This window comes from Oncorhynchus mykiss, chromosome 2, assembly GCF_057628025.1.
Source record: "Oncorhynchus mykiss isolate SJ-2025 chromosome 2, ASM5762802v1, whole genome shotgun sequence".
Taxonomy (NCBI): domain Eukaryota; kingdom Metazoa; phylum Chordata; class Actinopteri; order Salmoniformes; family Salmonidae; genus Oncorhynchus; species Oncorhynchus mykiss.
The window spans coordinates 87,113,078-87,136,485 of NC_143023.1; the positions used below are offsets into that span (position 1 = coordinate 87,113,078).

The 23,408-nt window shown below is 49.1% G+C and overlaps 1 protein-coding gene across 11 annotated transcripts in view; it reads right to left on the minus strand.

Annotated features, from left to right (window-relative positions):
* The window catches only part of mical2b (microtubule associated monooxygenase, calponin and LIM domain containing 2b), an 89,419-nt gene that overhangs the window by 31,285 nt on the left and 34,726 nt on the right, over nt 1–23,408 (minus strand). For 5 of the 11 annotated variants that reach the window (XM_036958151.2, XM_021575471.3, XM_036958150.2 and 2 more), the window contains 11 exons: nt 15,045–15,302; nt 14,426–14,541; nt 13,972–14,098; nt 13,748–13,838; nt 12,921–13,068; nt 10,078–10,277; nt 7,599–7,702; nt 4,487–4,555; nt 4,235–4,360; nt 2,954–3,208; nt 6–192 (listed from right to left, as the gene is read on the minus strand). In XM_036958151.2, the coding sequence (XP_036814046.2) occupies nt 6–192; nt 2,954–3,208; nt 4,235–4,360; nt 4,487–4,555; nt 7,599–7,702; nt 10,078–10,277; nt 12,921–13,068; nt 13,748–13,838; nt 13,972–14,098; nt 14,426–14,541; nt 15,045–15,302 (1,681 nt within the window). Of the gene's footprint in view, nt 1–5; nt 193–2,953; nt 3,209–3,449; nt 3,574–4,234; nt 4,361–4,486; nt 4,556–7,598; nt 7,703–10,077; nt 10,278–12,920; nt 13,069–13,747; nt 13,839–13,971; nt 14,099–14,425; nt 14,542–15,044; nt 15,303–23,408 lie in introns of those variants that run through there. The other 6 variants (XM_090211449.1, XM_021575478.3, XM_090211453.1 and 3 more) reach the window with 2 other exon arrangements.

Genomic DNA, 23,408 nt, shown 5'->3' on the forward strand with positions numbered 1-23,408 from the left:
CATACCCTGTTTGGAGTTGTAGGCATGTCCGCCCAGGCGTAGTGTGGAGCTGCAGACGTCACAGCGGAAACACTCCCTGTGGAAGAAGTAGCCCTCAGCGCTGAGACGCTCCATCACGTACACACGCTTGGAGCAGAAGTGACACATGTCACTGCCTCCCAGGTTCTGAGGAAACTCCTTCCTTCCAACACACTGTCAGGAGACAGCCCAGGCAACAGCAGCAGGTTAGGGATATGGAGAGAACAGAATAGGCAAGCTGTTAGCGTAGTCGTCTACTGCTAAAAATTAGGGAGCTTTGCGGTTGAGGGCCATATAAAAGTGAGCCATTGAAACATTTTTGGTTCTATATAGCACCATTTCTTCTAGCAGTGTACAGTATTAGGTGGTGGTATGAGCACCTAATAAGTTAACATCCACATTAGGGTTACATGTTAAGGCAGGCAGTGAGATAGGACAAGTGAGGATTTCATCATTTGAGTTATTTATTTAACCTTTATTAAACTAAGCAAGTCCATTAAGAACAAATTCTTATCTCGAGTGACGGCCCACCCCGGCCAAACCCTAACCTGGATGACGCTGGGCAAATTGTGCTCCACCCTATGGGACTCCCAATCACGGCCGGTTGTGATTCAGCATGGAATCTAACCAGGGTCTGTAGTGACACCTCTAGCACTGAGATGCAGTGCCTTAGACCACTGCGCCACTCGGGAGCCCTCAGAACCATCCAGACTGAAGAGTAACACCAAGTACAATATAACCTAACCAAATTAGTAATAAGGCCATGAGGAATAAGTCATACCTTTCAATGGTCCCTGGTATTTTGAAGGCAAAAACTGAATCATATTTCATGAAATGGGAACTTAATTCCTGAGGTGTAATATTAGTAGGGAATTTTCCCAGCAGTGAGAGATGATGAAATCAACAATTCTCTGGACCATAGCAGAAAACTAGTCAAATACGGTAGCTTGCCAAGGCTATGCACTTGCTTGCATTTTGCTTTTCCTGCATAATGTGGCAAAATGCTGTTTACCGCTCTAGACTTGAAGACCTGAAGTGGGGCAAAACCCTGTGTGAACAGACACCCACGTGAGTGCATAGAGTTCCCATCGCAGTGGCCCCTGGAGGCCTTTACACAAAACACCATGGCTCATGACTGGAGAATTCACCACAAGATTCAGGTCAGAATGCTTGACAGTACACAGTCCCTATTTTCTACTAGTAACAGATGTAGTATCCAGAAGCAGTAGGCATGACTGTGTTGTTGTGTAGATGGCTACCAACACTCCTGAAGTTGGTATTAGAGGCCTTGGGCTGGTAATAGATATAGAGCCTTCTTTTGTTTGTGTGTGTCTTGTGATGATTTTCTTTTCTTTTGTCTATTCTTACATTTCACATTTTTACTGATACCCGTTGGGCAGGCTAAGGGTTTAGCTTGATAACCCTCAGGTCAAATTATTCTAGTCTCAGCATTCCCATTGCACTAAAAGCAAAATAAAACATGGTCAGTGTGAGCTGACAGTCTCTTCTATTCTTACATTCCAACTGCAGAGAGAAGAAGTTTACTGATACCGGTTTGGTGGACTTTTAAACAGGTCAGCTTCATAAGCTTCATTCTGGGGTGGCAGGTGGTTAGAGCCTTGGGCCAGTACCCGAAAAATCTGTTGTTCTGCCCCTGAACAAGGCAGTTAACCCACTGTTCCCCGGTAGGCCGTCATTGTAAATAAGAATTGTTCTTGACGGACTTGCTTACTTAAATTAAAAAAAATAACTCAGATTGATTGGCTTTTTAATGAGTCTACCTGATGCAGCACTTCCATTGCACTAAAACCAACAAACACGGTCCTAGTGAGCTGATATTTTAAGTTTTGCATGGGCACTGAGGAGCACAACAAGGAGCTGCTAGCGGTAGCCATTGTTACCTTGTCATAGTGCACAGGAAATGTTGGGAGAAGGGAATTAGGAAAGAGCAGAGGGTTCAGGGACAGGGTGGATTGAAGTGCTTTTAGAGACAGAGGGCTCCTGAGCAGAAGTAGATAGATCAGTTGGTAGAAAAAGACTTGAGAAATTTGAGAAATCTCCAAGACATCTAACCCTTCACATCCCACCTTGATACTTAATAGAAGTCAGAGAAAATGTCAACAGCTAAACCTTTATCTTTTCTAGTGAAGATATGAACATTCACTATTAGTATCTTCACAGACCAAGATCATCATGCAGAGGGAGGTCACCTGACCTGAAACTCTCAGAACTGCAACACCATGGAAACACAACATTGGGCAAGAAAACAATCTCTGCCACTAAATGGACTTAAAATGGATTATCAAGCTGTTGCTACTCTCAGTAAATGTGAGTAGGTTTGACTGGTGACATGTTATTATTCCAAACAGAGTGAGGCAGTCAAACAGAACTCGTGTCCGAGGACACAAACATTACTGTGCCTCATTTCCTTAGACGAGGTTAGACAAGCAGGCAGGCGAGGGGCGGCACAACACTTTCACCTTATACTCTTTCACTTGAGGAGTCTCGGACCCAGGGAACATAGGAGCACAGCCCTCTCCTTTATACTCTTTCTGTTAAACTCCCTAGTCGTTAAGGTTTGCACTTTTTTCTGAAGAACAGCAAAAGGGTAAAGGAAAAAAAAGTGTGAAAATCAAACTGCAGGAAATGGATAAGTAAAAACAATAAATACTGAACAGCAATTATAATCCACAGTTAAGTTGATGATGTGGGGCATAAAATACCATTTAGCAATGTTGTATCTTTTGAACATTGGTGTTTCTGTTGGCGTGTTGCGCCGTCTGCTTGTCTTTTGTAGCTAAGGCAGAATTGGATTTACCATGTTGAATGGGCTTCAATCCATTACCCACACAAGCATTGTTTTACTGTGAGTGTATGGCTGTGAATGGAGCTGACATGCTGTGTCCAGACAGATAGACCATGGGCTCATGGTCACCTGGTTCATCTTGTCCCCCAGCTTCTCTAGGCGCTGTCTCATCCCTGTGGGGTCAGGAGAGGGGTCTTCTGGGTAATCTACATCGTCTGGGGTTTCGGTGCGTGGAATCCACACTCTCTGCTGCACAAACTCTGTGCGCGGAGATGCCTGTGTTTGATCCTCCTGTGAAGGACTCCAGGACCATGTTGGAATGTGAAGGGGAATGGGTTGTGCCACGGCTGCAGGCTTTTCTAAGAGTCGCATATAGATAGAAGGCTGAAAGCAGACGGACACACAAGGCAATGTGTAAAGAAGAATTGACCTCTAGCCAGTAGAGGGCGAACCTCCATGGTCATCAATATCTACAGTGAGTGGTGTAAAAAGGGTATATTTTCAAAGACTCTTGTCCTAGACTATGGCGATTTTTAACCATTGATTATTTTGTTATCGTAGGCTATAGGTTAGGGGGTTGGGGATTTTTAAACGACATTATTGGGTTTATAACGCAGTAGCTGACCATTCCTGGGTCAGCTTGTGTGATTTGACTGTTCCTGCCACTTGGGGCACAGGAGGGGGAGGGGGCTTTCCATCATATCCAGAGAAGGAGATGAAGGAAGGCTTGAATCAGAGTCCCAATCAGACTGACAGAGAATGCAGGAAGGAAAAGAGGAGCAGGACAGAGCAGAAGGAATAGGACAAATCAGAGAAAGCAGTACAGAATGATTAGTTTCTGTTCTACCATTCAAAACCACAGACTGCAGTCATCCATTGCACTGCAGTCATCCATTGCACTGCAGTCATCCATTGCACTGCATGTGTTCCATGGCATTCAACGCCATAATCAGATGTTTCAAGGCATTTAGTTAGAATATTTGAACAGATGCCCTGCTAACAGCCACTCAGTCCTTTCCAGGGGTTTCACAGGAAAATCACACTGTATTCTCTTCTGTATCATGTTTTAAAATGCACAACCTTCTCCAAAATAAAACATATAATTTCATAAACATTTGAAGACTGCAGGCAAGCACTCGTACAGTGGTAAAGATTATAAAACCAGACAGCCATCAGAAGAAACGTAAGGACAACATGAACATTCAGTCTTAACGGTAGTATGTTGGGCCAACATAGAGAGTCTAGAACTGAAGAGTCTTACAGTAACCATAAGCACTGAGCACATTGAGTATAGTCAGTAAGCAACCATGCAAGTTACCTGCATTACTGGGATATTTGTCACAGTCTCTACACAGCACAGCGTACAGGGACGATACCGTTGACCCTTCTGGTCAGAGTACAGTTGCTCACCTTATTGCGCAGGGCACCGCCAGGCGCCGCATTCTCCTCAATCTTGGCCAGCAGCTGGGTGGCCATGGAGCGCACCTTACTCTGCTCTCCGCCCTCACCTGCAGGGGGGGCACTCTGACAGGACAACTGGAGACATAACCAGCCATGGAGATAAAAGGGCCAAATGAATGAGCAGTCCCTTTAACAACACTAAAATTGTGCCATCTAAAGCCATACTCGTGATAGAGATATACTTGTTGCTACTAAACACACCTCCTCTAAGTAGTTGCCCTTTCTTCGTCTTTTGCTCATTGGGTCATCTTCCTCCAGCCTCTTGTCATCCTGCGAGGAAAAGGCAGTACAAAATTCACTGGCTTATTTCACCCTCATTCACTTCACAATCAAAGGTTATGGCGTCTGAGGGTTATCCATAATAAAGTATGCCTTGTGAGATCTGGATTATCTCGTTCACATACCTTATCTACTCTCCTATGGGCACAGAGGAATTGCTTTCATCTGCAAAGTTAACATGCACTTACGTTGACAAACACTTGATGTAGGTAAAATCTGATTTACATAGACGCCTTTGTTGTTGCAATGCTTTCCTTTTAAAGCCTGCACATGGGGGAGAGAGCGCAGAGCGCGCAAGAGGGAAAGAAAGAGCGAGCGAGCAAGAGGGAGGAAGGGAGGGAGGGCGAGCGAGAGGGAGGGAGGGAGGGAGAGCGAGAGGGAGGGAGGGAGGGAGGGAGAGCGAGAGGGAGGGAGGGAGGGAGGGAGAGCGAGAGGGAGGGAGAGCGAGAGGGAGGGAGAGCGAGAGGGAGGGAGAGCGAGAGGGAGGGAGAGCGAGAGGGAGGGAGAGCGAGAGGGAGGGAGGGAGAGCGAGAGGGAGGGAGAGCGAGAGGGAGGGAGGGAGAGCGAGAGGGAGGGAGAGCGAGAGGGAGGGAGGGAGGGAGAGCGAGAGGGAGGGAGGGAGGGAGAGCGAGAGGGAGGGAGGGAGAGCGAGAGGGAGGGAGGGAGAGGGAGGGAGGGAGAGCGAGAGGGAGAGCGAGAGCGAGGGAGGGAGGGAGAGCGAGAGGGAGGGAGGGAGAGATGGAGCGAGCGAGCGAGAGGGAGATGGAGCGAGCGAGCGAGAGGGAGATGGAGCGAGCGAGCGAGAGGGAGATGGAGCGAGCGAGCGAGAGGGAGATGGAGCGAGCGAGCGAGAGGGAGATGGAGCGAGCGAGCGAGAGGGAGATGGAGCGAGCGAGCGAGAGGGAGATGGAGCGAGCGAGCGAGAGGGAGATGGAGCGAGCGAGCGAGAGGGAGATGGAGCGAGCGAGCGAGAGGGAGATGGAGCGAGCGAGCGAGAGGGAGATGGAGCGAGCGAGCGAGAGATGGAGCGAGCGAGCGAGCGGGAGATGGAGCGAGCGAGCGAGCGGGAGATGGAGCGAGCGAGCGAGAGGGAGATGGAGCGAGCGAGCGAGAGGGAGATGGAGCGAGCGAGCGAGAGGGAGATGGAGCGAGCGAGCGAGAGGGAGATGGAGCGAGCGAGCGAGAGGGAGATGGAGCGAGCGAGCGAGAGGGAGATGGAGCGAGCGAGCGAGAGGGAGATGGAGCGAGCGAGCGAGAGGGAGATGGAGCGAGCGAGCGAGAGGGAGATGGAGCGAGCGAGCGAGAGGGAGATGGAGCGAGCGAGCGAGAGGGAGATGGAGCGAGCGAGCGAGAGGGAGATGGAGCGAGCGAGCGAGAGGGAGATGGAGCGAGCGAGCGAGAGGGAGATGGAGCGAGCGAGCGATGGAGCGAGCGAGCGAGAGGGAGATGGAGCGAGCGAGCGAGAGGGAGATGGAGCGAGCGAGCGAGAGGGAGATGGAGCGAGCGAGCGAGAGGGAGATGGAGCGAGCGAGCGAGAGGGAGATGGAGCGAGCGAGCGAGAGGGAGATGGAGCGAGCGAGCGAGAGGGAGATGGAGCGAGCGAGCGAGAGGGAGATGGAGCGAGCGAGCGAGAGGGAGATGGAGCGAGCGAGCGAGAGGGAGATGGAGCGAGCGAGCGAGAGGGAGATGGAGCGAGCGAGCGAGAGGGAGATGGAGCGAGCGAGCGAGAGGGAGATGGAGCGAGCGAGCGAGCGGGAGATGGAGCGAGCGAGCGGGAGATGGAGCGAGCGAGCGGGAGATGGAGCGAGCGAGCGGGAGATGGAGCGAGCGAGAGGGAGATGGAGCGAGCGAGAGGGAGATGGAGCGAGCGAGAGGGAGATGGAGCGAGCGAGAGGGAGATGGAGCGAGCGAGAGGGAGATGGAGCGAGCGAGAGGGAGATGGAGCGAGCGAGAGGGAGATGGAGCGAGCGAGAGGGAGATGGAGCGAGCGAGTGAGAGGGAGATGGAGCGAGCGAGCGAGAGGGAGATGGAGCGAGCGAGAGGGAGATGGAGCGAGCGAGCGAGAGGGAGATGGAGCGAGCGAGCGAGAGGGAGATGGAGCGAGCGAGCGAGAGGGAGCGAGCGAGCGAGAGGGAGATGGAGCGAGCGAGAGGGAGATGGAGCGAGCGAGCGAGAGGGAGATGGAGCGAGCGAGCGAGCGAGAGGGAGATGGAGCGAGCGACTGAGAGGGAGATGGAGCGAGCGAGCGAGAGGGAGATGGAGCGAGCGAGCGAGAGGGAGATGGAGCGAGCGAGCGAGAGGGAGATGGAGCGAGCGAGCGAGAGGGAGATGGAGCGAGCGAGCGAGAGGGAGATGGAGCGAGCGAGCGAGAGGGAGATGGAGCGAGCGAGCGAGAGGGAGATGGAGCGAGCGAGCGAGAGGGAGATGGAGCGAGCGAGCGAGAGGGAGATGGAGCGAGCGAGCGAGAGGGAGATGGAGCGAGCGAGCGAGAGGGAGATGGAGCGAGCGAGCGAGAGGGAGATGGAGCGAGCGAGCGAGAGGGAGATGGAGCGAGCGAGCGAGAGGGAGATGGAGCGAGCGAGCGAGAGGGAGATGGAGCGAGCGAGCGAGAGGGAGATGGAGCGAGCGAGCGAGAGGGAGATGGAGCGAGCGAGCGAGAGGGAGATGGAGCGAGCGAGCGAGAGGGAGATGGAGCGAGCGAGCGAGAGGGAGATGGAGCGAGCGAGCGAGAGGGAGATGGAGCGAGCGAGCGAGAGGGAGATGGAGCGAGCGAGCGAGAGGGAGATGGAGCGAGCGAGCGAGAGGGAGATGGAGCGAGCGAGCGAGATGGAGCGAGCGAGCGAGAGGGAGATGGAGCGAGCGAGAGGGAGATGGAGCGAGCGAGAGGGAGATGGAGCGAGCGAGAGGGAGATGGAGCGAGCGAGAGGGAGATGGAGCGAGCGAGAGGGAGATGGAGCGAGCGAGAGGGAGATGGAGCGAGCGAGAGGGAGATGGAGCGAGCGAGAGGGAGATGGAGCGAGCGAGCACATGTTACCTTTGGGATCCTCTTTCTTGGCTGTGTTTGGTTCATTAAGTTGTAAACTGAGTTTGCAGACTCGGACGAATAGTCCTCATTGTTTTCATCCGTTTCTCTTGTACCTGTAACAAATCATAGCAGCGTGTTGTAATGAGCATTTTGATACGTGATATACTATAATACACATACCGTATTAAACCATCCAAACCAGGTCAAGCCAAATCAAGAGGGTAACCAGATAGAGAAATGTGAAAATAAAAGCACAAACAAGACTACAGTATCCCCAGTTGGAAACTGGTTCAAGATGATTAATCAAGTGTCAGACTATTGTGAGGCCATTACCAATTAGTTCCCCCCCATTAATCAATTATCTGGCTAAATCATTAGTATTTTTTTGAATGACATGCCATAACGCCTTCTGTATTCTATAAAGGCAGCCATATATCTGAGGCATTATTATTACCATGAGCGTGAGGTGACCTGAACTGGGGCCTACATGTACAGTTGAAATCCTAAGTTTTCATACACTGAGGTTGGAGTCATCAAACCTTGTTTTTTTAACCATTCCACACTTTTCTTGTGAACAAACGATAGTTTTGGCAAGTCAGTTAGGACACCTACTTTGTGCATGACAAGTAATTTTTCCAACAATTGTTTACAGACAGATTATTTCACTTAATCACAATTCCAGTGGGTCAGAAGTTAACATACACTAAATTGACTGTGCCTTTAAAATAAAGGTTTAGAAGCTGCTGATAAACTAATTGACATCATTTGAGTCAATTGGAGGTGTACCTGTGGAAGTATTTCAAGGTGTACCTGTGGAAGTATTTCAAGGCCTACGTTCAAACTCAGTGCCTCATTGCTTGACATCATGGGAAAATCAAATGAAATCAGCCAAATCCTCAGAAAGTAAATTGTGGACCTCCACAGGTCTGGTTCATCCTTGGGAGCAATTTCCAAAACGCCTGAAGGTACCACGTTTATCTGTACAAATAATAGTACACAAGTATAAACAGGAAGGAGACGCGTTCTGTCTCCTAGAGATGAACATACCTTGGTGCAAAAAGTGCAAATCAATCCCAGAACAACAGCAAAGGACCTTGTCAAGATGCTGGAGGAAACAGGTACAAAAGTATCTATATCCACAGTAAAAACGAGTCCTATATCGACATAACCTGAAAGGCAGCTCAGCAAGGAAGAAGCCACTGCTCCAAAACCGCCATAAGAAGACAGACTATGGTTTGCAACAGCACATGGCGTCAAAGATTGTACTTTTTGGAGAAATGTCCTCTGGTCTGATGAAACAAAAATAGTTCTGTTTGGCCTTAATGACCATTGTTATGTTTGGAGGAAAAATGGGGAGGCTTGCAAGCCAAAGAACACCAACCCAACCGTGAAGCAAGGGGGTGGCAGCATCATGTTGTGGGGGTGCTTTGGTGCAGGAGGGACTGGTGCACGTCACAAAATAGATAGCATCATGAGGGAGGAAAATTATGTGGATATATTGATGCAACATCAAGACATCAGTCAGGCAGTTAAATCTTGGTCGCAATTGGGTCTTCCAAATGGACAATGACCCCAAGCATACTTCCAAAGTTGTGGCAAAATGGCTTAAGGACAACAAAGTCAAGGTATTGGAGTGGCCATCAAAGCCCTGACCTCAATCCTATAGAAAATTTGTGGGCAGAACTGGAAAAGCGTGTGCGAGCAAGGAGGCCTACAAACCTGACTCAATTACACCAGCTCTGTCAGGAGGAATGGGACAAAATTCACCCAACTTATTGTGGGAAGCTTGTGGAAGGCTACCCAAAAAGTTTGACCCAAGTAAAACAATTTAAAGGCAATGCTACCAAATACTAATTGAGTGTATGTAAACTTCTGACCCACTGGGAATGTGATGAAAGAAATAAAAAGCCGAAATCATTCTCTACTATTATTCTGACATTTCAAATTCTTAAAATGAAGTGGTGATCCTAACTGACCTAAAACGGGGAATTTTTACTAGGATTAAATGTCAGGAATTGTGAAAAACTGAGTTGAAATGTATTTAAGGCTAAGGTGTATGTAAACTTCCAACTTCAACTGTATGTGTAACATGCAATCAATCCTATCCTACCATGACAGACGCAAAGTCATAACCGTTCAGTCACACACCATCCTCATTATGTATTGAAGCTTACCTCAATCTAACCTTCAGAATACTGCATGTAACTGAAATATAGCATACCTTAGAAGTAGTAAAACTCCACAGTTATGGAGTAATTCATGGAGCATAGTAGGCATTATAGCAACATTATTTTCCATATGTAGTATGGTAGGTAACATGGGAATATCGGGTACCGTTATGTAACTGTTGTGCATGGAGTTTACATTTCTGACGCTTCAGGAAGTAGACTCTTGAGCAGGGGCCGTGTGTGCAGTAGCTACTTCTGGAAGTGTATTGTACTGTGGCATCAGATGAGGGGTGAGAGAACGACTCAGAACAGCAGCCTACCAGTGATGGATGCAGGTGAGTTGCGGAACATCTCGTAAACCTTAGAGATGTACAGCACCATCATCAGCTTGTCTGGGTCCTGGTCCAGAGCCATCTCCTTCCCCGTGGTCACAGGCTGGATACCAAATTCACGCTCTGCTATGTCAAAGGCCAGCTGGTTGTTCTTGGCTGAGTCCTCCTCATTCAGGGAGTCAAAGTCACTAGGTTGGAGAGAGTGAAAGAAATGAGGCATCAGGTTTACATCCTTAAAGATCTCAATAAAGTTGTTTCCCCAATGAAGTGAGAATGTTGGTTTAATGATGCATTTTATAATCGTTCTGTTTTCCACAACAGAGCGATGAAAGGGGAACTGAAAAGGTGAGATCTAAGGCCCTTCGCAACAGCCCTAGTAATGTTATGAACATGTTTCCTTTCAATAAAAGGGTTTAATTCAGAACAAACTGTCCAATCACATACACCGGTGACACAGAAAGGAAGGTGGGTGGGATTACCCAATTGGGAGCTAGAGCCAGAGGGATGAGGTCATCACGACTGTACCCCCAGCCCTCTGACTGCATCGACACAGCGTAAGGGATGAGACCCATTTGACACAGCGTAAGGGATGAGACCCATTTGACACAGCGTAAGGGATAAGACCCATTTGACACAGCGTAAGTGATGAGACCCATTTGACACAGCGTAAGGGATGAGACCCATTTGACACAGTGTAAGGGATGAGACTATTTTGACACAGCGTAAGGGATGAGACCCATTTGTCACAGCGTAAGGGATGAGACCCATTTGTCACAGCGTAAGGGATGAGACCCATTTGACACAGCGTAAGGGATGAGACCCATTTGACACAGCGTAAGGGATGAGACCCATTTGACACAGCGTAGGGGATAAGACCCATTTGACACAGCGTTGGGGATAAACCCCATTTGTCATTTAGGTAAACCATTTCAAGGCATGGATCTCCTCATAAGTGCCGTCAGTATCTAATACTGTAAGTTTGAATGCTTTATAAACATTTGGAGTGCAATATGATAACCAAATGCTCTTTCCTTTGTGTGGTTTAGGCCATTTCTCTACATAGACAAATCTAGCTGTTTCCTACAAAGTTCAGGACATATAGGACAGTTTGTAACTTGAGTCCCACACGTTTAGTTTAACAGAACTTTTGTCAACAGTATAATCAATGTCTCTGTTGACATTTTCAACAGCATAACATGTGACAGAACCAAAGTAAGTGCATGGTCACAGACAAGATGATAATCAGTGTGTGCTTTGATGATGGCGATAAGACCACGACTGTGTGTGTGTGTATACAATGTACACTGCTCAAAAAAAAAGTCAATCACACTTCTGTGAAATCAAACTGTCCACTTAGGAAGCAACACTGATTGACAATACATTTCACATGCTGTTGTGCAAATGGAATAGACAACAGGTGGAAATTATAGGCAATTAGCAAGACACCCCCAATAAAGGAGTGGTTCTGCAGGTGGTGACCACAGACCACTTCCTATGCTTCCTGGCTGATGTTTTGGTCACTTTCGAATGCTGGCGGTGCTTTCACTCTAGTGGTAGCATGAGACGGAGTCTACAACCCACACAGGTAGTGCAGCTCATCCAGGATGGCACATCAATGCGAGCTGTGGCAAGAAGATTTGCTGTGTCTGTCAGCGTAGTGTCCAGAGCATGAAGGCGCTACCAGGAGACAGGCCAGTACATCAGGAGACGTGGAGGAGGCTGTAGGAGGGCAACAACCCAGCAGCAGGACCGCTACCTCCGCCTTTGTGCAAGGAGGAGCAGGAGGAGCACTGCCAGAGCCCTGAAAAATTACCTCCAGCAGGCCACAAATGTGCATGTGTCTGCTCAAACGGTCCGAAACAGACTCCATGAGGGTGGGATGAGGGCCCGCCGTCCACAGGTGGGGGTTGTGCTTACAGCCCAACACCGTGCAGGACGTTTGGCATTTGCCAGAGAACACCAAGATTGGCAAATTCGCCACTAGCGCACTGTGCTCTTCACAGATGAAAGCAGGTTCACACTGAGCACATGTGACAGAGTCTGGAGACGCCGTGGAGAACATTCTGCTGCCTGCAACATCCTCCAGCATGACCGGTTTGGCGGTGGGTCAGTCATGGTGTGGGGTGGCATTTCTTTGGGGGGACGCACAGCCCTCCATGTGCTTGCCAGAGGTAGCCTGACTGCCATTAGGTACCGAGATGAGATCCCCAGACCCCTTGTGAGACCATATGCTGGTGCGGTTGGCCCTGGGTTCCTCCTAATGCAAGACAATGCTAGACCTCATGTGGCTGGAGTGTGTCAGCAGTTCCTGCAAGAGGAAGGCATTGATGCTATGGACTGGCCCGCCTGTTCCCCAGACCTGAATCCAATTGAGCACATCTGGGACATCATGTCTCGCTCCATCCACCACAGACTGTCCAGGAGTTGGCGGATGCTTTAGTCCAGGTCTGGGAGGAGATCCCTCAGGAGACCATCCGCCACCTCATCAGGAGCATGCCCAGGCGTTGTAGGGAGGTCATACAGGCACATGGAGGCCACACACACTACTGAGCCTCATTTTGACTTGTTTTAAGGACATTACATCAAAGTAGGATCAGCCTGTAGTGTGATGTTCCACTTTAATTTTGAGTGTGACTCCAAATCCAGACCTCCATGGGTTGATCAATTTGATTTCCATTGATCATTTTTTGTGTGATTTTGTTGTCAGCACATTCAACTATGTAAAGAAAAAAGTATTTAAAATAATATTTCATTCATTCAGATCTAGGATGTGTTATTTTAGGGTTCCCTTTATTTTTTTGAGCAGTGTATATACATGTGTCTTCTCTCACATGAGGTCAGGTCGGATGAGGTGTATAAGAGCACAGAGCGCCAGGCCACTCTTCCAGGAGGAGGTGAGGTTGGTGACGTCCACGCCTCTATAACCCAGAGTCTGCTTCTGACACCAGGTGAGGAGGCGGCTTGGCCGGATGTCCGACTCTGGAAGAAGAGGGGTCAACCAATCACAATACATCCTCACCAAATAACAAAACCCACAGAGAAAGATAAACACACCAGGCTACAGTTCATAGACATCACAGTGGTGTAATAACCTCAAAGTTAAGGGAGTATGAGGGAAGGGGAATGTAGGCCAGCACACACTTTTGTTGGGCATGTTTGACCCTATTTAATGTACCAGCCTGTAACTGTGATAATAAAAGAAACAATGGCTTAACTGTCAGCTGAGACAAGTTTATTGGACAACGAGATAGAGTACCAATAGACCGTCACGAGGAGCCATTAAGTCCTAATGACCGATCCTCACGGTCAGCTCCTGCGCCATGTAAATACAATTACATTTGAGTCATTTAGCATACACTCCTATCCAGAACAATTAGCATTTAGTGCCTTGCTCAAGGAAACATCAACAGATTGGTTCGAATCCCCTAGCAGACTGAACAGCGACCTTTCGGTTACTAGCCCAACGCTCTTAACCACTAGGCTACCTGTAGAATGGACGTTCCCATTCAAGTCAATGATCCACGATGGGTGGAACTGCAGACGTAATTGTATTTCTATATCCTGGCTGTGTCTGAGCCTGTGATATGATTAGAGGATGATGCATCAGACATGAGTTAGTCAGAGATGACAGTGGTCAGTCTGTTTCCGCAAGACTCACCCCGTCTGGAGAGACTGACAGATCTATGTGTAGGTCCACAGCATTCCAGAGGATAGGAGTTCTGCTGCCCGTCTATGAACAGGTGAGACACCTGAGAGAGAAAGAGCTCGCGTGATGAGTTTCTTTAACATGAAAATGGCAATACATGTCAAGCATGTTAATGTCAACTGTTCTAAATAAAACAACCTGTTTAAAGTGTGAGGTACTCTCCATCTCAGACAGACCTGATGTGGCTTGACACAGCTGGAGTTGAGGTTTGGGTACCGTGTTACCGGGTCAATGGTGTACTGCTCAAAGTTCTTTGAGATGTTCTCTGTCGTTGTTTGGGGTAATAGCCTGTAGAGACTCTCCCTACAAACGTAACAGAAGATGATCATTCATTTTCTGTTAAAAGCCAAACAGATGACCTGTTACACTGGGGTACAGTAAACACCACCATTCTGTTTAATAATACAATTAAAACAATCCCCTTAAGGTCCACTAATAGGACAACCAAACATTCACTAACCTGTAACATGGATCTAATCCTAATTTCAATGTAGACACCTGACAGCAATCTTTTCAGTTCCTGAAACCAGTTTCTCATCATTATGGATGAAGCAGTTGAAGCTCATCCCATTAGGTCTGTGTGTGGACTTCCATATTACTTCAGTCACATCCCTCAGCCTACTGTAGTACCTTTCTGCCAGGATCTCCAGGGGGGTCTTGCCCTGCACCCAGCCCCTCACCATCCACACCGTGTCAAAGGCAGCCAGGAAGCCTCGAGCACAGCCAGTCCCCATGGGCCAGAAGGGCTAGAGAAAGAGAACATGTACAGGGTCAATGCATTCAGGAGACACACCAGTAGTTGAGCGACAATAAGCAAACTAGAAATGTTCAGAATCTGCCAATTGGGAATGTGTGGGGAAAAGCATGCTCATCTGATCTACTGGAACCTTCTCAAAGGAAAACAATCCCCAGAAAACCATTCCCACATTTGTTTCTTCAAACAAGTTGAAACAGGATTTAATTGCACATACAACACATCTACTGTTGGCTCTTGTGACTTGGGGCATTTAGGCAAAGCTTTAAATATCGACTGGCACTAGAGCGAGAAATTAAATGAACAAATATACCTGCGTCATATTTATTAGGCACCAAACAGAGGAAAAACCTGATGTTGTCCAATAAGAAATGAGTCTTTGTTTTCTGCTACATTTTTCTACAGTGCATCCAAATTAATGCAACCTAGTTGTGTGTATACATTTTACCCATAACAGTACAACATCTAGTATGAAGTCAGCCCCCCCCCCCTCACCTCCAGTAGACTGTCCCCCACCAGGGACACAAGTAGCTGGTGTCCGTACTTCTCCCTGACCAGAGCTGCGTTCTCCGAGGCGTACATGCAGGTGAAGTCGAACATGGCCACGTCGGGCTGGCTGCAGTGGTTGATGGCGTAGTCTAGAGAGGGCAACTGGTAGTTGGTGCCAAAGTCGGCCGCCTCCCGGGCGTAAGAGAGAAGAGCCTCCTGGTTCACGTTGTCTCTGCCCAGCAGCTTCTCTGTTTCAACGTGATCCTGCAGGACAAGAAAAAGGGAGGGTTGATGGGAAATCAGTGTTATTGCTCCGAACTCTACCTTTACCAGGCCCTAGTTGTAGCCGTAGAGATGGTTGTAGACTATAACTGGGGTTTAAGATTATCCTGGTCAGGTCATTTGGTCAGCAGAACATCAGGGCCCAACCTACTGTAGCTAATCTCTCTTGATTCTGTGGAGATCAGACTGAGGAGGTGAACACAGGCCCCAAATACTTTACTGTTGCCCTAGACTTTTGTTCAACATTTCTGAACACATAAGCAAGATTGAAAACACTAAAGTAAAAGGCAGTTTATTTTAACCAGCTGCTGAAACATCAAAAGGAACAGGTCTCACCTCAGGGAGCAAGCAATTACAGGAGTGACACATCTACCACATTATTCTTACAGATCAACGCTAACACAGGCAATCGTCATTATTTTAGCAAAACGTATTTTCATTGTAGGAATTAAGATGCAATTCAAGAGCTTGCTGACAACTAATCAGTCAAGGCAGCAGTGCTATAATTACAGTTAAGACAACATACGGAGGTCACATTCAGAGCAGGAGGGATGAGGAGTCGGTCTTCACAAAGGGAGGATATGAAATGAAAACGAGCCTTCAGAATAAAACATCTCATATGGAAATTAAGCCAGGGAGGCCTGTGTCTGTCAATAGACCTCGTCCTGATACAATGTGTACTGTTGTAATAATAACAACACCAATCACCCTCTCAGAGGACACTGCTTCCTGTACAGAGAGAATACTCATTGTTACACACACAGCCCTCCCTGGCAATCACACACACCTAGTTGAACACGTGCGTTCACACACACACACACACACACACACACACACACGTCTAGTTAAACGCGTGCGTCCACACACGTCTAGTTAACTTTTTTGGGATAGGGGGCAGCATTTTCAGTTTTGGATGAATAGCATGCCCAGAGTGAACTGCCTCCTACTCAGTCCCAGATGCTAATATATGCATATTATTATTAGTATTGGATAGAAAACTCTGAAGTTCCTAAAACTGTTTGAATAATGTCTGTGAGTATAACAGAACTCAAATGGCAGGCAAAAACCTGAGAAAAATCCAACCAGGAAGTGGGAAATCTGAGGTTTGTAGTTTTTCAACTCAGCCCCCATTGAAGATACAGGGTGATATTAGTTGTGTTTCACTTCCCAAGGCTTCCACTAGATTTCAACAGTATTGAGAACCTGTTTTGAGGATTCTACTCTAATGGAGGGGCTCATAAGGGCTCTTTTGAATTTGGCGCGCTGCACTTTCACTGGCTGTTGCCAGAGGGGGGGGGGGCATGCGTCAACACACAAACATCTAGTTAAACGCATGCGTTCCCACACACACACACGTTTAGTTAAACGCGTGCGTCCCCACACACATCTAGTTAAACACGTGCGTCCCCACACACACACACACACACACACCTAGTTAAACGCGTGCGTCCCCACACACACGTCTAGTTAAACGCGTGCGTCCCCACACACACACCTAGTTAAACGCGTGCGTCCCCACACACACACACACACACACACACACGTCTAGTTAAACACGTGCGTCCCCACACACACACACACACACACCTAGTTAAACGCGTGCGTCCCCACACACACGTCTAGTTAAACGCGTGCGTCCCCACACACACACCTAGTTAAACGCGTGCGTCCCCACACACACACACACACACACACACACGTCTAGTTAAACACGTGCGTCCCCACACACACACACACGTCTAGTTAAACGCGTGCGTCCCCACACACACACACACGTCTAGTTAAACGCGTGCGTCCCCACACACACGTCTAGTTAAACGCGTGCGTCCCCACACACACACACACACACACACACACGTCTAGTTAAACGCGTGCGTCCCCACACACACACACACGTCTAGTTAAACGCGTGCGTCCCCACACACACACACACACACACGCCTAGTTAAACGCGTGCGTCCTCACACACGTCTAGTTAAACGCGTGCGTCCCCACACACACACACACGTCTAGTTAAACGCGTGCGTAACACACACACACACGTCTAGTTAAACGCGTGCGTACACACACACACACACGTCTAGTTAAACGCGTGCGTCCTCACACACACACACACACACGTCTAGTTAAACGCGTGCGTCCCCACACACACACACACACACACGCCTAGTTAAACGCGTGCATCCTCACACACGTCTAGTTAAACGCGTGCGTCCCCACACACACACACACGTCTAGTTAAACGCGTGCGTCCCCACACACACACACACACACACACACACACACACGTCTAGTTAAACACGTGCGTCCCCACACACACACACACACACGTCTAGTTAAACACGTGCGTCCCCACACACACACACACACACGCCTAGTTAAACGCGTGCATCCTCACACACGTCTAGTTAAACGCGTGCGTCCCCACACACACACACACGTCTAGTTAAACGCGTGCGTCCCCACACACACACACACACACACACACACACACACACACGTCTAGTTAAACACGTGCGTCCCCACACACACACACACACACGTCTAGTTAAACACGTGCGTCCCCACACACACACACGTCTAGTTAAACGCGTGCGTCCCCACACACACACACACACGCCTAGTTAAACGCGTGCGTCCCCACACACACACACACGTCTAGTTAAACGCGTGCGTCCCCACACACACACACACACACACACACACACACACGTCTAGTTAAACGCGTGCGTCCCCACACACACACACACACACACGTCTAGTTAAACGCGTGCGTAACACACACACGTCTAGTTAAACGCGTGCGTACACACACACACACACACACACACACACACGTCTAGTTAAACGCGTGCGTCCCCATACACACACGTCTAGTTAAACGCGTGCGTCACCACACACACACGTCTAGTTAAACGCGTGCGTCCCCACACACACACACACGTCTAGTTAAACGCGTGCGTCCCCACACACACACACGTCTAGTTAAACGCGTGCGTCCCCACACACACACACACACGTCTAGTTAAACGCGTGCGTCCCCACACACACACACACACATCTAGTTAAACGCGTGCGTCCCCACACACACACACACACACACACACACACACACACACACACACACCTAGTTAAACGCGTGCGTCCCCACACACACACACACACACCTAGTTAAACGCGTGCGTCCCCACACACACACACACACACCTAGTTAAACGCGTGCGTCCCCACACACACACACATCTAGTTAAACGCGTGCGTCCCCACACATACACACACACAAGTCTAGTTAAACGCGTGCGTCCCCACACACACACACACGTCTAGTTAAACGCGTGCGTCCCCACACACACACACACACACACACACACGTCTAGTTAAACGCGTGCGTCCCCACACACACACACACACACACACACACACACGTCTAGTTAAACGCGTGCGTCCCCACACACACACACACACACACACACACACACGTCTAGTTAAACGTGTGCGTCCCCACACACACACGCGTCTAGTTAAACACGTGCGTCCCCACACACACACACACACACGTCTAGTTAAACGCGTGCGTCCCCACACACACACACACACGTCTAGTTAAACGCGTGCGTCCCCACGCACACACACACACACGTCTAGTTAAACGCGTGCGTCCCCACACACACACACACGTCTAGTTAAACGCGTGCGTCCCCACACACACACACGCCTAGTTAAACGTGTGCGTCACCCCACACACACGCCTAGTTAAACGCGTGCGTCCCCACACACACACGCCGTTAAACGCGTGCGTCCCCACACACGCCTAGTTAAACGTGTGCGTCCCCACACACACACACACGCCTAGTTAAACGCGTATCACCGCCTGGTACGGCAACTGCTCCGCCCTCAACCGTAAGGCTCTCCAGAGGGTAGTGAGGTCTGCACAACGCATCACCGGGGGCAAACTACCTGCCCTCCAGGACACCTACACCACCCGATGTCACAGGAAGGCCATAAAGATCATCAAGGACATCAACCACCCGAGCCACTGCCTGTTCACCCCGCTATCATCCAGAAGGCAAGGTCAGTACAGGTGCATCAAAGCTGGGACCGAGAGACTGAAAAACAGCTTCTATCTCAAGGCCATCAGACTGTTAAACAGCCACCACTAACATTGAGTGGCTGCTGCCAACACACTGACACTGACTCAACTCCGGCCACTTTAATAATGGGAATTGATGGGAAATGTTGTAAATATATCACTAGCCACTTTAAACAATGCTACCTTATATAAATGTTACTTACCCTACATTATTAATCTCATATGCATACGTATATACTGTACTCTATATCATCGACTGTATCCTTATGTAATACATGTATCACTAGCCACTTTAACTATGCCACTTTGTTTACATACTCATCTCATATGTATATACTGTACTCGATACCATCTACTGTATTTTGCCTATGCTGCTCTGTACCATCACTCATTCATATATCCTTACGTACATATTCTTTATCCCCTTACACTGTGTACAAGACAGTAGTTTTGGAATTGTTAGTTAGATTACTGGTTGGTTATTACTGCATTGTCGGAACTAGAAGCACAAGCATTTCGCTACACTCGCATTAACATCTGCTAACCATGTGTATGTGACAAATAAAATTTGATTTGACACACGCCTAGTTAAACGCGTGCGTCCCCACACACACACACACGTCTAGTTAAACGCGTGCGTCACCACACACACACACGTCTAGTTAAACGCGTGCGTCCCCACACACACACGTCTAGTTAAACGCGTGCGTCCCCACACACACACACGTCTAGTTAAACGCGTGCGTCCCCACACACACACACACACACACACACACACGTCTAGTTAAACGCGTGCGTCCCCACACACACACACACACACGCCTAGTTAAACGCGTGCATCCTCACACACGTCTAGTTAAACGCGTGCGTCCCCACACACACACACACGTCTAGTTAAACGCGTGCGTCCCCACACACACACACACACACACACACACACACACACACGTCTAGTTAAACACGTGCGTCCCCACACACACACACACACACGTCTAGTTAAACACGTGCGTCCCCACACACACACACGTCTAGTTAAACGCGTGCGTCCCCACACACACACACACACGCCTAGTTAAACGCGTGCGTCCCCACACACACACACACGTCTAGTTAAACGCGTGCGTCCCCACACACACACACACACACACACACACACACACGTCTAGTTAAACGCGTGCGTCCCCACACACACACACACACACACGTCTAGTTAAACGCGTGCGTAACACACACACGTCTAGTTAAACGCGTGCGTACACACACACACACACACACACACACACGTCTAGTTAAACGCGTGCGTCCCCATACACACACGTCTAGTTAAACGCGTGCGTCACCACACACACACGTCTAGTTAAACGCGTGCGTCCCCACACACACACACACGTCTAGTTAAACGCGTGCGTCCCCACACACACACACGTCTAGTTAAACGCGTGCGTCCCCACACACACACACACACGTCTAGTTAAACGCGTGCGTCCCCACACACACACACACACATCTAGTTAAACGCGTGCGTCCCCACACACACACACACACACACACACACACACACACACACACACACCTAGTTAAACGCGTGCGTCCCCACACACACACACACACACCTAGTTAAACGCGTGCGTCCCCACACACACACACACACACCTAGTTAAACGCGTGCGTCCCCACACACACACACATCTAGTTAAACGCGTGCGTCCCCACACATACACACACACAAGTCTAGTTAAACGCGTGCGTCCCCACACACACACACACGTCTAGTTAAACGCGTGCGTCCCCACACACACACACACACACACACACACGTCTAGTTAAACGCGTGCGTCCCCACACACACACACACACACACACACACACACGTCTAGTTAAACGCGTGCGTCCCCACACACACACACACACACACACACACACACGTCTAGTTAAACGTGTGCGTCCCCACACACACACGCGTCTAGTTAAACACGTGCGTCCCCACACACACACACACACACGTCTAGTTAAACGCGTGCGTCCCCACACACACACACACACGTCTAGTTAAACGCGTGCGTCCCCACGCACACACACACACACGTCTAGTTAAACGCGTGCGTCCCCACACACACACACACGTCTAGTTAAACGCGTGCGTCCCCACACACACACACGCCTAGTTAAACGTGTGCGTCACCCCACACACACGCCTAGTTAAACGCGTGCGTCCCCACACACACACGCCGTTAAACGCGTGCGTCCCCACACACGCCTAGTTAAACGTGTGCGTCCCCACACACACACACACGCCTAGTTAAACGCGTATCACCGCCTGGTACGGCAACTGCTCCGCCCTCAACCGTAAGGCTCTCCAGAGGGTAGTGAGGTCTGCACAACGCATCACCGGGGGCAAACTACCTGCCCTCCAGGACACCTACACCACCCGATGTCACAGGAAGGCCATAAAGATCATCAAGGACATCAACCACCCGAGCCACTGCCTGTTCACCCCGCTATCATCCAGAAGGCAAGGTCAGTACAGGTGCATCAAAGCTGGGACCGAGAGACTGAAAAACAGCTTCTATCTCAAGGCCATCAGACTGTTAAACAGCCACCACTAACATTGAGTGGCTGCTGCCAACACACTGACACTGACTCAACTCCGGCCACTTTAATAATGGGAATTGATGGGAAATGTTGTAAATATATCACTAGCCACTTTAAACAATGCTACCTTATATAAATGTTACTTACCCTACATTATTAATCTCATATGCATACGTATATACTGTACTCTATATCATCGACTGTATCCTTATGTAATACATGTATCACTAGCCACTTTAACTATGCCACTTTGTTTACATACTCATCTCATATGTATATACTGTACTCGATACCATCTACTGTATTTTGCCTATGCTGCTCTGTACCATCACTCATTCATATATCCTTACGTACATATTCTTTATCCCCTTACACTGTGTACAAGACAGTAGTTTTGGAATTGTTAGTTAGATTACTGGTTGGTTATTACTGCATTGTCGGAACTAGAAGCACAAGCATTTCGCTACACTCGCATTAACATCTGCTAACCATGTGTATGTGACAAATAAAATTTGATTTGACACACGCCTAGTTAAACGCGTGCGTCCCCACACACACACACACGTCTAGTTAAACGCGTGCGTCACCACACACACACACGTCTAGTTAAACGCGTGCGTCCCCACACACACACGTCTAGTTAAACGCGTGCGTCCCCACACACACACACGTCTAGTTAAACGCGTGCGTCCCCACACACACACACACACACACACACACACACACGTCTAGTTAAACGCGTGCGTCCCCACACACACACACACACCTAGTTAAACGCGTGCGTCCCCACACATACACACACACACCTAGTTAAACGCGTGCGTCCCCACACATACACACACACAAGTCTAGTTAAACGCGTGCGTCCCCACACATACACACACACAAGTCTAGTTAAACGCGTGCGTCCCCACACATACACACACACGTCTAGTTAAACGCGTGCGTCCCCACACACACACACGTCTAGTTAAACGCGTGCGTCCCCACACACACACACACACACACGTCTAGTTAAACGCGTGCGTCCCCACACACACACACACATCTAGTTAAACGTGTGCGTCCCCACACACACGTCTAGTTAAACACGTGCGTCCCCACACACACACGTCTAGTTAAACGCGTGCGTCCCCACACACACACACACACACACGTCTAGTTAAACGCGTGCGTCCCCACACACACACACACACACACACGTCTAGTTAAACGCGTGCGTCCCCACACACACACGTCTAGTTAAACGCGTGCGTCCCCACACACACACACACATCTAGTTAAACGTGTGCGTCCCCACACACACGTCTAGTTAAACACGTGCGTCCCCACACACACACGTCTAGTTAAACACGTGCGTCCCCACACACACACACGTCTAGTTAAACGCGTGCATCCCCACACAC